The 15,724-nt window shown below is 39.2% G+C and overlaps 2 protein-coding genes across 2 annotated transcripts; both read left to right on the top strand.

Annotated features, from left to right (window-relative positions):
• Positions 1-7,314: 7,314 nt before the first annotated feature.
• LOC137815366 (uncharacterized) lies at positions 7,315-8,646 on the top strand. The gene has a single exon (XM_068618513.1). It carries the CDS (start codon positions 7,315-7,317, stop codon positions 8,644-8,646), a length of 1,332 nt encoding a protein of 443 aa, XP_068474614.1.
• An 818-nt stretch (positions 8,647-9,464) lies between these two features.
• On the top strand, positions 9,465-10,118 carry LOC137815360 (uncharacterized). Its single transcript, XM_068618505.1, has one exon. The coding sequence runs from the start codon at positions 9,465-9,467 to the stop codon at positions 10,116-10,118; it is 654 nt and encodes a 217-aa protein (XP_068474606.1).
• The last annotated feature ends 5,606 nt before the right edge of the window (positions 10,119-15,724 follow it).

Here is a 15,724-nt window from a genome sequence, read left to right as displayed (position 1 = left end):
TTTTTCAATTGTGTTGCTTTGTTTAAGCTTTGTTAATCCTTGCTTGGTTAATTAGTTAGCTTGCATTGTTTTCTTGCATTAAAATCTGATTTCTCAACTTAATTGTGTTCTAAGGGGTTTACTAAGAGAAAGCTTTGTGCGAAGACATTGAGGGATAGTTTTTGGCTAAGGCAAAGGCTTGGTATTTAAGTAGTCCATTGTGACTCACCTCCCTTACCTGGAAAACTACCTTCTTTGACTTTCCTAAATTTTCTCAAGGTAAAATACTTGTATACACAAAGCTTTAGTCATGTCTTCTTCTTCTCATTCTCCAAAGTCTATTGAAAGTGAAGTAAAATCTATAAAAACTCTTTTGAAAGAAGTTTCACAAGCTGTGCAAATGATTTCTTTTAGACAATTGGAGAATGAGACTAAAATTAATGAGTTGACTAAAGCCCAAGAAGAGAAGTCACAAAAATCAAAAAAATCTCATACTCATGCATCTAAAAGTAATGAGTCTCTAGGGGAGGGGAGCCTTAGAATCAATGACTATTACCAACCACCCCCTAGAAGAAATAGGCAAAGGGAGCAAGAGGGGCCAAGGGAGGTTAGAGTAGACCTACCTCACTTCCATGGTAAGGAGAATGTAGAAATCTACCTAGATTGGGAGATGAAAGTAGAACAACTCTTTGCTTGCCATAGGGTGAGTGAAGAACGCAAGGTACCCCTAGCCGCCCTTAGCTTCCAAGGGAACGCCATGTATTGGTGGACCTCTCTCGAAAGAGAAAGACGTCTTCATAGGGAACCTCCCATACGTATTGGAATGACCTTAGGGGAGCCCTAAGACGTCGCCACATACCTTCCTACTACCATAGGGAGTTGATGGACAAGCTCCAAAGACTCCAACAAAAGAACATGAGTGTGAAAGAGTATAGGCAGAAAATGGAGCTCTACATGATGAGAGCATCCATTAGGGATGAGGAGGACACCACCATAGCTAGGTTCCTTAGTGGCCTTTCACTTGAGATAAGAGATAGGGTAGAACTCCTTCCCTACCAAGACTTGAATGACTTGGTTCAACTTTGCATTAAAGTTGAACAACAAATTTTGCGCAAAACTTCAAGTCAAAGGGTGAGTTCCTATTCTAGCTTTTATCCCAAGAAAGAATATAGAAGGGAGGGTAGCACATCAAGAGAAAAACAAAAAGAACCTACCAAACCCTTAACCAAAGAAACCTCCACCCCACCCATCCGAGCTAGAGATGTTAAGTGTTTTAAGTGCTATGGTAGAGGGCATGTGCAAGCACAATGCCCAAACCAAAGGACTTTGTTTTTAAAGGGTGTAGATGAATACACTAGTGGCGAGGATGAGCCTAGTGAGAGAGAGGAAGGGGGAGAGGATGAGAGGGTAGCTCCACTAGAGGGAGAATTGCTTATGATTAGGAGAACCCTCAACAATCACCCTAGCACATCCATAGAAACACAAAGAGAGAACATATTCCATACAAGATGCAATGTTTTAGAAAACATATGTTCCCTCATTGTGGATAGTGGATCTAGTTGTAATTGTTGTAGTGCTAGAATGGTGGAAAAGCTTAATCTACAAATAGTTCCTCACCCAAAACCTTACAAACTACAATGGCTTAATGAAAATGAGGAACTAAGTGTAGATAAGCAAGTGGAAATCAAGTTTTCCATAGGGAACTACAAAGACAAAATTTTATGTGATGTAGTGCCTATGGAAGCTTGCCACATCTTATTAGGGAGACCATGGCAATTTGACAAGAAAACCTTGCATGATGGTCTCACTAACGAGATTTCCTTCACCTACAAGCATAAGAAATTTGTACTTAGTCCTTTACCACATTCTCAAGTGGTGAAAGACCAAATACAAATGAAACAAAAGAGGGATGAGGAAAATAAAATAAAAAAAGCGCTAGAAAAAGAGAAAATCCTTAGGGATAGGAAGGCGTGGGAGAAGAGTGTCCCTTCCCACAAGGTTGCTCAACAAGAAAAGTCTTTTGAAAATGTTTTGGAAAATTTGCTTCTTGTTGAACAACCAAGCCTAGTCTTTTGTAAAGGAACACTTACATGCACTGTCACAAGTAATGAACTCATGAATCTACCTCCTCAAATAGAAAAACTTTTAAGTGAATTTGAAGATATATTCTCTAATGAGGGACCCATTGGACTCCCTCCCATTAGAGGTATAGAACATCAAATTGACTTCATTCCGGGGGCAAGCCTACCAAATAGGCCCGCTTATAGAACAAACCCCAAGGAAACCAAGGAGATAGAATCACAAGTTCAAGACTTGTTGGAGAAGGGTTGGGTTCAAAAGAGCCTAAGCCCTTGTGCTGTACCTGTCTTGTTGGTGCCCAAAAAAGATGGAAAATGGCGCATGTGTTGTGATTGTCGAGCAATCAACAACATCACCATCAAGTATAGGCAGCCAATCCCAAGGCTTGATGATATGCTTGATGAACTACATGGGTCAACCATATTCTCTAAAATTGACCTTAAAAGTGGATATCACCAAATTAGAATCAAAGAGGGTGATGAATGGAAAACCGCTTTTAAGACCAAATTTGGATTATATGAGTGGTTGGTGATGCCCTTTGGGCTCACTAATGCCCCTAGTACATTCATGAGGCTCATGAATCATACCTTGAGAGATTGCATAGGTAAATATGTAGTAGTTTATTTTGATGATATCCTAGTGTATAGTAAAACCCTAGAAGACCATCTAAGTCACCTTAGGGAAGTTCTTCTAGTGCTTAGGAAAAATAGTCTTTTTGCCAATAGGGATAAGTGCACCTTTTGTGTAGATAGTGTAGTTTTCTTAGGTTTCATAGTCAACAAAAGGGGGGTGCATGTTGACCCCGAGAAAATCAAAGCCATCTGAGAATGGCCCACTCCACAAAATGTAAGTGATGTAAGGAGTTTTCATGGGTTAGCTAGCTTCTATAGAAGGTTTGTGCCTAATTTTTCAAGTCTAGCTTCTCCTTTGAATGAACTTGTAAAAAAAGATGTTGCATTTTGTTGGAATGATAAGCATGAGCAAGCCTTCCAAAGGCTAAAAGCTCAACTCACCAATGCACCAATTCTATCTCTTCCAAATTTTTCCAAAACTTTTGAGATAGAATGTGATGCATCGGGGGTAGGCACAGGTGCGGTATTGTTGCAAGGTGGACACCCCATTGCATATTTTAGTGAAAAATTCCATGGTGCCACCCTCAACTATCCCACCTATGACAAAGAGCTCTATGCTCTTGTGCGAGCCCTAAAGACTTGGGAACACTACCTTGTGTCCAAAGAATTTGTCATCCATAGTGATCACGAGTCTTTAAAATATTTAAAGGGCCAACACAAACTCAACAAGAGACATGCTAAATGGATGGAGTTTCTTGAACAATTTCCTTATGTAATCAAATACAAGAAAAGAAGCACCAATATAGTGGCCGATGCTCTTTCAAGGCGGCATACACTCTTTTCGAAATTGGGTGCCCAAATTCTTGGATTTGATCACATAAGAGAGCTTTACCAAGAGGATCAAGAACTTTAATCCATCTATGCCCAATGTCAACATAGAGCGCAAGGAGGTTACTATGTGACCGAGGGATATCTCTTTAAAGAAGGAAAACTTTGCATTCCCCAAGGTACACATAGGAAACTCCTTGTCAAGGAATCACATGAGGGGGGACTCATGGGCCATTTTGGAGTTGATAAGACTCTAGACCTTTTGAAAGCAAAATTTTATTGGCCAAACATGAGAAAAGATGTTCAAAGACATTGTTCTAGATGCATATCATGTTTAAAAGCAAAGTCTAGAACAATGCCTCATGGACTCTACACCCCTTTGCCGATTGCAAATGCTCATTGGGAAGACATTAGCATGGATTTCATTTTAGGACTCCCTAGGACTGGAAGAGACCATGACTCTATCTTTGTGGTAGTAGACCGTTTTAGCAAAATGTCCCATTTTATTCCTTGCCACAAGGTAGATGATGCTCAAAATATTTCTAGACTCTTCTTTAGAGAAGTGGTGAGACTTCATGGTCTCCCTAGAAGTATAGTATCCGATAGAGATCCCAAGTTCATAAGCCACTTTTGGAAAACTCTTTGGGGCAAACTTGGAACAAGACTACAATTTTCAACTTCTTGTCATCCTCAAACGGATGGCCAAACTAAAGTATTCAACCGATCTCTTGGGACTATGCTTAGGGCTATCATGAAGGGAAACCATAAATCTTGGGATGAGTATCTTTCCCACATTGAGTTTGCTTACAACCAAGTAGTCCACAAGACTACTAATGCTTCTCCTTTTGAAGTAGTATATGGATTTAATCCTCTCACACCTATGGATTTGTTACCTCTCCCTAATCCACAAGAATTTGTGCATAAGGAAGGAGTAATCAAAGCCGATTTTATAAAGAAAATGCATGAGAAGATTAAAATCCAAATACAACAACAAAATGAGAAGTACACCAAATACAACAATAAAGGGAAGAAAGAAATAATTTTTGAGGAAGGAGACTTAGTTTGGCTTCACCTTCGCAAAGATCGATTTCCAACTCAAAGGAAGTCCAAACTAAGTCCCCGAGGTGATGGACCCTTTCAAGTCCTCAAGCGAGTCAATAACAATGCATACAAATTGGACCTACCTCTTGAATATGGAGTACATGACACTTTTAATGTAATTGATCTTTCTCCATTTGTAGGTACCAATGACGATGAGGACGAGATGGATTTGAGGAAAAATCCTTTCCAAGGGGGAGGGGATGATGGAGGAAGGCCAAGCTCACCACACTATGAAAGCCAAGTTCCAAGTCTAGACCGTCTAGACCCATGTGGGGAGCGTCTAGACTCAAGAGGAGAGCGTCTAGCACAAGATGAGGGGCGGCTACAAAAGGAGCGTCTAGGAGGAAGCCTAGACCGTCTAGGACCTATCACTAGGTCCATGACCAAGCACCTTCACGCACAAATGGGTCAAGCAACGGATTGGAGGGAGAAGAACTTATACATGCTACATGGAGGCCCATTAGGGGTGGCTTAGTAGTTAGTGTAGTGTTAGAAAGCATAAACTTGTCTTATATGTGATTTACCTTAGATTTTGTGCACATTCTAGAACTTTGCCTCACATGGTCGGCCATGTGCCCATGTGCTCCATGTGGAGTAATTTCCATTTCATTTAGGAAGCATTTCATCTTCTCTTAGCTTAGGATTTACGACCTCCTTAGCCTATAAAAGGAGAAGCCCATCACTTGTATTTGCAAGATTAATGAGAGTAATGTTATGCTGCCCATATTGTGCCATACATTGCCTTTGCCTAGTTTCTAGGACCTAATCTTCTCTTCACCATCTACCAAGGGGGCTGGCCGAACCTCCCTCTTTCCATACAATACATGCACCTTCAAGGACACCACAACTCCTAGGAGGTCCTTGCCCACTTTCACCATTAGCTTCCGCACCATATTCTTCAACATCCAAGAAGAGCTCCATGAGAATGCCATCACTTTCAGTTATGTATGTGGGTGAGGGAGAGACTGCAGGTAAAGTGGAGGGCATATTGCATCTTCTCCAAAATGAAGAGAAAGGAGAGAGTGCATAGCAAGTGCCACATCATATGTAAAATATTACTTTTCTACCCTTCTTTTCTCTTTTCTCTTACATGCCACCATAGGCCTCCATTCTATTCAGGTTTTTTAATTATTTATTTTAATGTTATAGTAATTTTAATGTTAAAAAGACAAAAAAGTTTAGAGAAAAAAATTGAATTTCTAATAATAAATGTTGATAGTTATTAGTTTTTAAAAATTAAATTGTTTTATAAAAATAGCTTTTTATTTCTAAATAATATTTTTACAGAATGGATATAAAAATTTATAATGTTTAGTTAATTTTTTTTTAGATTTGACATAAATTATTAATGTTATCATTAAAAACATTAAAAAAATGTTGTAGTCATTTTTTTTTTATAACATTTAATTATTTATAAGAAAAAATTTATTTATTTAAACTGAATATTTTTACAACTGGAAATAGAAATTTGTAATGTGTAGGGTTTTTATAAATTAATATTATAAATTACAAAATCAAAATAAATGTTTTAGTAAGTTAAGAAAGCAGAAAGAAAAAGTTTAGATAAGAAATTTCAATTTATAGTAATAAATGTAGATAATTTTTATGTTTTAAAATGAATATGTTTACATAATGGAATTAAAAATGAATATGTTTACATAATGGAATTAAAAATTTGTAGGATTTTTTTATATCTGACATAAATTGTTCATGTTATAATTAAAAAATTTATAAAAAATGTTGTATTAATTAAAAAAACAGTCAAACTTATGAGAAGAAATCTGATTTTTTAATAATAAATGTAGAAAGTAATTATTTTTTAAAAAATGAATTGTTTATAAAAAATAGAAATTTTTATTTAAAAAATTTATTTTGACAGAATGGAATTCAAAATTTATAATGTTTAGGATTTTAATTTTTTTAGATTTAACATAATTTATTAATGTTAAAATTAAAAAAATTAAAAAAATATTGTAATAATTTGCATAATTTCAAATTAACATGTATTTATCTCTCTACATCAAATATAATAACTTTTTATATTTTTGCAACTAATTAATGTTCATGACATGTTTTCTTAAATTATATTAATGTTATTATTAATAGTAATCAAAATCATAATTAATAAAAATTATATATTTATATATTTATATACCATAAAATTTATTAAATAATCATTAATAATATTAAAATTATCTATTAACAAAAATTTAACATTAATATTTCATTTTCCTATTTATTTATATACAAGGGTAAATTTGTAATCTTACAATTTACACTATTCAAAATATATTAAAATACTCTCACAACTATCACATCATTCATACTTTTCAATAAACTTTATTCACATATTCACTCTAACATCTCCCAATCCAAACACCCTCAACTTTCTCCACACTTTCTTCACACTTCCACTCACCCACACTCTCAACTTTCCACTCACCCACAACTTTTAATCCAAACAAAATGATGCTGGGAGAAGAAACCTGTACAGTAGTCCAAATGTTGAAGAAAACAAGCAAGACATCAACATCAATACAATTAAAAGCAATGGGTGCAGGATATGTCTTATTTCCTATAATAGCAGTGATCAAACATTAAATAAAATGTGTGAACAAAATGATTCTATGGAAGCACATAGATAAACGCATAAAATCACTTTAAAACATACCAGTTTAAGATTATGCCACACAATCATCATTAACAGTGCAGTTTTTTATTTGGGAAAAGAATTAAAATAATACCCCCGTAATCAATGGCGGTAAGAGACTACGGTAGAGACTACGGTAGAGGGAAGGAGGTAAGGTGGAGGGGGAAAAGGGAAGAGGTCTGGAGAAGAGAGGCAGACTTTAAGGCAGCAGCGTCGGTAAATAACTCCGGGGAAGGGGACTCAATAACGTTCTTTTTCTCGAATTTTCCCGACAGCCATGGAGAGCATGAGATGTTTAGGATCTTCAGAAAGTGGGCTAGAGTAAAAGAGGTATTCATCTCTAGAAGGCCAAACAGGTGGGGAAGAAGATATGGTTTCGTGCGATTTTATCCTGGTCCCAATGAGGCTAAGCTGGAAAAGCAACTGGATCGGATTCACATTGGCAACTTCAAACTTTATGTTAATGTTCCAAAGTACAGAAGAGCAGAGATCAAAGTCATGAAGAGGAGGCCAAGTACATCTACGAATGCTATCTTTCGAGTTAGGAGCCCTCACGGCAAGAACAAGGAAAATGAGGGTTGGCACGAACACAAAACAGTCCGAAAGGGTGAGAACCTGAAACCTAACCAGTCCTATGCTGAGGTTGTATGTAAGTCGGTAAAAGATAGATGGACTGGCCCTGCTTTTGAAACAACTTCAAATGCACCGGCGTGGCTGGTTTCAAGTGCAGTCGGATGGATGTCTCCTGACATCTCCTTCGAATCTTTGAGTGAAGAGTTTGTCAAGGGGGGAATGAGTAGTATTAAGCTTAGAGGTATGGGTGATAATCTAGTGCTTCTAACACCTAAAGCTGGTGAAAGTATGGATGATATCATTAAGCTTAATAAAGAATGGTTCGTCTCCCTTTTCGATGATATCGAGCCCTGGTCTGAGTCTTACGTAGCAGAGCATAAAATGGTATGGGTAAGGTGTTATGGAATCCCATTAACCCTGTGGAACGAACAATGCTTCTCGAAGGTGATTGGAGAAGTAGCGTCCTTGGTTAAAATTGATGAACCTACTCGGCGGTGGGAGAACTTGGAGTATGCTCGTCTGCAGGTGAGGTTACGCAAAGCATGCAAAGCTGAAATGGTGAAGGATTTTAGGATTAATGGGCAACTCTGTAATATTGTGGTCATAGAAGAGATAACCAGCAATGAAAGAGGAGTATGTTCTTGCCTCGATGACCATTATGCATCGTCCGACAGCATTTCGTCCTCGGACACCGTTGTGGAGGAAACTTGTCATTCTAAAAAGTCGTCTGATGAAGAAGACGACCTTGGAAGCGGCGGTATGCGGCGGGACGAGGTATCCGAGGCGGTGGGGCAGACCCCGATCTCGGTACCAGCAAACAGAAAGTTCGTAGGGAATAAGGCTCTGAGTGATAAGGGGTGTTAGTCTAAAGGTGGTTTTTCTTTCATTAATATGGCAAAACGTGTGCAAGGAGGGTCTGAAAGTGGGGCAGTTGTTGATACTGTATACCAAGTCAACGAAGCTTGCAAAATGTTACAGGATTCGCTGGCTAACCTAATGAAAGGGGCCTATGAGTGCAATTCTTTAGCTACTGGGCTTAAGCAAAGTGAGGCCCAATCAGCTAATAGGGGTACGGTTAGTAAAGAATTGGTAGCAAGGGGCCCAACATCTGGAAGCAAAGGGGAAAAAGTGTCTCTACGTTGTGTGCAGGTGAGCGAATCCGATGGAAATCCATGCCAGGCAATTCGCCGTAGTAGCGAGGGCGAGGGGTCTTCTACGGGGAGCTCGGACCCTCAATCAAGCGGAAGCGTCAAGTGGGGCAACACGATCAATGCTGAAGAAACAAACGCCGAAAACGAGGCCTGTTCAGATGGAGTTGTGAGTCGCAAGCTATCACCGGAATTCCGACGGCTACGGTCTATGCGGGGGCATGGCACGCAATCTGCTCAACAGAAGTGGAGGTCGAATGGGGGAGTAGGGTCACTCCATAATGGGGTAAATTCTCCTTCGAAACTTAGCCTCTGTTCTTTCGCGGAATCGAGTACTGATATTCACCAATGCAACGATCGGTTTAAGTTGGAAATTAAGGATGCGGAATCCGTTAGAATTTGGGAGTTGGGACGTAACTTAGGAATGGAGTGCTCAGGGGGTGAGGGGATTTTGGTTGGAGAACTGGACCGTTTAGAGGTAAGGAACAAGAACGATAAAGAGATGTTTAGGGTGGGCAGTGCGAAGGAGTTACCATGATTATAGTCAACCTTAACATTAGAGGGTTGGGAGGAGGGACGAAAGCAAGGTATCTGAGTCAAACCGTGCTTAAGGAGGGTGCTGAGATTCTTTGTTTGCAGGAAACAAAAACTACTTCGTTCTCAGATGCTAGATGTTTTATTTTGTGGGGAAGTTGTAACATTGGTTGGGTTCACCATGAAGGGATTAACGGGGCAGGAAGCATGATAACAATGTGGAACAAGGAAGCTTTTGAATACGGGAACCATGTTGTAGGTACTGGTTTTATTGCTATTGAAGGTTATCACTTACAGGCAAAACGTCATTGTGTGGTGGTAAATGTTTATGCAACATGTAACATACAAGACAAAATCCACTTGTGGGAGGCATTAACGATGTTCAAGCAATCCCACCAAAATCCGGTCTGGTGTTTATGTGGTGATTTCAATGCCGTAAGGAGGGCAGATGAGAGGAAAGGGATTAGAGGACACTCAAGTCAAAGGAAGGAAATGGAAGGTTTTAACAATTTTATTGAAGCCAATGGATGGGTGGATATTCCGTGTGTAGAGAAAAAGTTTACCTGGTTTAAAGCAAACGGAACTGCAAAGAGTAGACTAGACAGATTCCTGGTTTCCGAAGAGTGGCTTCAAGTCTGGCCGGCGGCTAAATAGTATGTGCAACAGAGAGTCGTTTTGGATCACTGCGCTCTTGTTTTGAAATCATGTATTAAAGACTGGGGGCCAAAACCTTTCAGAACCTTTGATGTGTGGTTAAAGGAACCGGGGTTTACGGCAATGGTAAAGGGGAAGTGGGAATCGTATCAGGTGGAAGGTAATAGTATATTTGCACTTAAAGAAAAGCTGAAACTCTTAAAGGCGGATCTTAAAGTGTGGAATAGAAGTGTTTTTGGATGTGTGGAATCTGATAAGAGACGTATCGAGATGGAAATTGAGAATCTGGACGGGGAGGACGACATTGACACCTTAGAGGACGAGGGGAGGTTGAGAAGGTTGGAATTGCTTAGTCAACTGGGGTTAGTGAATAAAAAGCTAGACTCCATGTACAGGCAAAAAGCAAGAGTGAATTGGCTTAAACATGGGGACCTTAACTCTAAATTCTACCATTCAGCGATTCGATGGAGAAGGCTAAAAAATGAGGTTAAAGGTGTTGAGGTAGACTCCCAGTGGTGTGAGGAACTGGAAGTTGTAAGGAGGGAAGCTAAGTCACTTTTTGAGAGGAGGTTCATGGCTACGCAGGACTTTGGAGTACACTTGGGTTCGGTAGAATTCAGGTCGTTACCTTTGGAGGTAAGTAGAAATATGGTTATCAAGTTCTCTGAGGAAGAAGTGAAGAATGCAGTATGGGATTGTGGAGGATCTAAAAGTCCGGGCCCAGACGGTTTCAATTTCAATTTTATCAAGAGCTGTTGGGAAGTGCTTAAGGTGGATGTTATGGCAGCGGTGCAACTGTTTCACACAACAGGGTCTCTCCCGAAAGGTTGTAATGCGTCCTTCATTGCACTCATTCCAAAAGTAAGAGACCCGTCGACGCTAGATCAGTTCAAACCCATTTCTTTAGTTGGAGTGATCTATAAGATCATCACAAAAGTTTTGTCGAGTCGAATGAAGAAAATTATGCCGCTTATAATTGATGAATGTCAGTCAGCCTTTATTCGTGAAAGAGGATTATTGGATAGCGTTGTTATGGCAAATGAGGTCCTTGAGGAAATAAAGAGAAAGAGGAAAAGTGGGGTGTGCTTTAAGGTGGACTTCGAAAAGGCGTATGACTCAGTAAGATGGAACTTTTTGTTTGACATGCTCCACAGGCTAGGCTTCCACGAGAAGTGGATCTTATGGGTAAAAGGGTGCCTAGTCTCATCGTCAGTTTCTGTGTTGGTTAATGGAAGCCCCACAGAGGAATTTAAACCTTCCAGGGGGTTGAGACAGGGTGACCCAATGGCCCCTTTTCTTTTTTTAGTGGTTGCTGAAGGTTTAGCAGGATTGGTTAGACAAGCGCTGAGAACGGAGGTTCTTAGGGGCATAAAGGTGGGAAGGAATAATGTGGAGTGCTGCTTACTACAATTCGCAGATGATACACTCTTTATGTGTGAGGACTCCTTTGATAGCATTTTTACAATTAAGGCTATTCTTCGTTGTTTCGGGCTTGAAAGTTAACTTTCACAAGTCTAAGTTGACTGGTATCAAAGTGGACAACTTTGCTATGAGCACGTATGCCAAAACCTTGAATTGCAATACGATGAAGCTACCTTTCCTATATTTGGGGCTTGAGGTGGGTGGGAACCCGAGGAAGAAACAGTTCTGGGATCCGGTAGTTAAAAAGGTAGAAGCCAAACTTAGCTCTTGGAGGGCAAGATTCCTCTCAATGGCAGGACGGATTTGTCTGCTAAAATCGGTATTCACTGCCATACCTTTGTTCTACTTATCTATCTTTAAAGCCCCGGTAGCAGTGTGCAATAAAATCAACAGTATTCAGAGGAAGTTTTTATGGGTGTGGGGAAAACATAATAAATCCATACCTTGGGTTAGCTGGGATAATGTGTGTAAGCCCTTAGAGGATGGAGGATTGGGGGTGAAGGAAGTGAAGAACTTTAATGATGCACTCCTGGCGAAGTGGAGATGGAGAATCATAAGTAATGAAGGTGGAAAATGGATGGAGATTATATCTTCTAAATACAGTTCATCTGCCGAGAACATGCATCTTAGATCAAAAGACCAATCATGGTGGTGGAAGGATATCATCAAAGTATGTGGTGAAGGTGTAGCAAACGGATGGTTCCAAAAGGCCATTGGGTGGAAAGTAGGTAACGGAGCCGTAGTGAGATTGTGGGAGGATTTGTGGCTCGGGAATGAATGCCTGAGATCGGCGTATCCTAGATTATTTTCTTTGTCTCTTGATCAAGGAAAAAAGGTGGGAGAGGTAGGGGAATGGGAAGATAATAGATGGCGGTGGAATTTGAATTGGAGGAGGGTTAGGTTCCAATGGGAGACGGAATTGGAGGTCGAAATGCTATCTAGATTAAGTTTGGGTGCACTGAGTAAGGACACCTCTGACCAACTGCTATGGAAGGGGGACCAAAAGGGTATGTTCTCGGTAAAATCAGCATACTCTGTGTTGACTAACCACCAAACCCCAGCTTCAAAGGAAAGTGTGTTTAGTCTCCTATGGCAAGCCAAAGCTATGCCCAAAGTTCTCACTACTGCTTGGAGAATCCTTATTGACAGAATTCCTAGTAGAGTGAATTTGTTAAGAAGAGGAGTGCCGGTGACATCAACCTTGTGCGCATTGTGTAATCGGTCGGATGAATCTTCCCAACACCTCTTCCTAGAATGCGTGGTTGCACAACAAGTTTGGTCACGGTGCTATCGATGGATTGGTGTTTTAGGGGCCCAAAATAAGGATCTCATGAACCACTTTATGAATTTCCACTTAGCACACCTTTATAGTAAACAAAATCAAGTGTGGTTAGGCTTGTGGGCGGCGATCGTTAGCTGTATTTGGGAGCACAGGAACTTAGTGGTTTTCAGACAAGGGGTCCCAGACGCTGATGAGATTTTCCAGCATGCCCAGCTGCAGTCCTGGTTATGGCTAAAACACAAAACAGTGGTTTTTTCGTATGCTTTCTCGGATTGGATCCTGAATCCGAATCAGTGTCTCATCGAGGTTCGCTGAATGTCGGGTGCTTGTGCTGGAACAGGAAAGGAACATCAGAAAAGGGAGGTTGCATCCTAGTAGGTATAAGGTGTAGTTTCTTCCTGTCTTCGGTAGAGGTCATGCTTGGAAAGTGGACAGGTTACGAAGTGCTCCCAAGTCCAAGGTTATCTAGGTGCCCTGCCAGATCAAGTTTCTTTAGTATAGCTGGGATGTGGTAGGATGGTAGAAGGGTGATGCTGGTTTTTTCTTCCTTGGCAAGTTTATTCACCTCTAAATCTGATCGATGTTCGGTTTTATGGTCGGGATGATATTTTAAGTAGTCTGGACGAGGCAGTAGATTGTGCTAGACGCCTCCCAGTACATCTTGGATGTGGGAAATCATTTACCTTTTGTTTGGAGTAGCCCATATGCCTGATGCCACTATAACTCTTGTAGGGGCTGTCATGTGCGAATCGTGTGTGCCTGGATAAGGCTTACAGACACCTGGCGTTGAAGTTATTGTGCAACAGCGAACAGCAAGCTCAATATATTGTTTTGGAAGTGTGTTGCAGGTACTCAACCATTCAAAAACAGGGGTGCAGAATTGTTCCTCCTCTGGTGCGATGTTTCACTGGGAAGATTAGTTGGTGGACTAGCAACAGCAAGGAATTGGCAGAATGCAGATTGATGATTCAAAGCTGCAAAAGTTGGTGTTGTCTCCCTTGTTTTTCTGGTTTATGCAGCTTTTGAGGTGTAGGTATAGGCTGTGAGGTTATGTCTAGTTGTATGTGCGCTAGTTTGAGGCCATCAGGTTTACCAAGTTGTAAAGAATGGCTATAAGTACTTACAGGGGTTGTTTTTGAGCTTAACATGGAGCACCCGAATGAAGATGATGCACAATAAGTGGACCATGGAGGTCTCTTGGCTGCTGGGGAAGTTTGGAGGTCCTACTCTTAGTGCGTTTTTTCTTTGGGTATAGATATCAGTGTAAGGCTTAGTTCTTGTAGCATAGAGTTTGGTTTATCCCTTGTTTTTGTCTTGCCTTATGTAGTTTGGTTAATGTAAAAGGGTTGGGATACCCCTTTGTATCCCTGTTAATTTAATTTCATTCTTTGCTGATCAAAAAAAAAAAAAAAAAAAAAACCCCGTAATCAATCCAAGGAAAAACAAATGGGAATATACTTTAAAAATCAGCTCCCTGCATTTTGAAAAGTTGGCAGTTGATTGATCTTGTTTTACAGCTTTATTGTCTCTCTTTTTTTATGAGAAATATAATCATTTCATCAGCTCCCCAATATTCTCTCCATCTTTTCTATCCTAAGGCCTTGATTCCACCATTTGGGCAAGACCAGATAACATCCTGTGCAATTCAGCCAACAAACCCACAAATTATGAAATTCGTTTACACAATTCCTTAAGGTGATTGTTTTGGCATCAACTACCAGAAAAATACCTCCACCCCACCCTTACAAAGACTACATAAAGAACTTTCAACAGCAATTCCACGCTTTTCCAAGTTAACCCTAGTAACTAGCTTATTTTTCAACACTCTCCAGACAATAACAAGTGCAAAAGGCAGGGTTTTACATCTCCAAAGTTATTTAAACTCGATGACATTCTCTCCTTCTCGGCCCCTCCTAAGACGATTATAGACAGAATTAACCGTATATGATAACACCTCCCTTATCCTTCCAAATCCAACTATCCTCCTTTTTCAAGTCAAAACAGACACCTTGAACTACCTGTGAGAACTGACACTCCAATTACTTCTCCCATTCAAAAAGACTTCACTGGGTTAATATAATCAATCATAAGAGTAATTCAAAATTCTAACAATTATCCTATTTTGTAAATAAAGATTATTATTTCTGTCCCTATTTTATAAATTCTCTTATTTTTCATGACAATGTAGTATAAGCAATACTTTTATAAGACTTTTTCCTAAATTTAGTCTTAGATTTTTCCATAAAAAATTATTTTAATCTAAAATCCTCTAAATTCTTTTTTTTACGGGGTTGCTCTTCCATAATTGAATTTTTCTTCAAAATATTAAGTGCACTAAAGCACCTTGACCCTCAAGTAAAGGGTTTTTGAAAAGGATATAATCATAGTTAATATAAGCATAAGAGTAATTATAAATTCTAACAATTATCCTATTTTGTAAATAAAGATTATTATTTCTGTCCCTATTTTCTAAATTCTCTTATTTTTCATGACAATCTAGTATAGGCAATACTTTTATAAGACTTTTCCTAAATTTAGTCTTAGATTTTTCCATAAAAAAAAATTTTAACCTAAAATCCTCTAAATTCTTTTTTTTACGGGGTTGCTCTTCCATAATTGAAATTTTCTTCAAAATATTCAATGCACTAAAGCACCTTGACCCTCAAGTAAACGGTTTTTGAAAATGAGACTGCCTTATATTAAATTGAATTCAAATATACATTGACAAATAACTAGCTCACTCACATTCTCAGAGCAGAAATTGAGCATTTTTAAGTATATTACAAAATAAAAAAAATTGGAACTTTGAAATTATCATAGTATTTTATTATTTTTGGAGAAATTGTGACTTTGATAAGTCATATCCAATAGAATCATTCTTGAAAGTAGGTAGAGAGGTTAT

Source organism: Phaseolus vulgaris, chromosome 10, assembly GCF_000499845.2.
Source record: "Phaseolus vulgaris cultivar G19833 chromosome 10, P. vulgaris v2.0, whole genome shotgun sequence".
Classification (NCBI taxonomy): Eukaryota; Viridiplantae; Streptophyta; class Magnoliopsida; order Fabales; family Fabaceae; genus Phaseolus; species Phaseolus vulgaris.
Note: the sequence above shows the minus strand (reverse complement) of the source record. Positions and strands in the feature narration are given on the sequence as shown.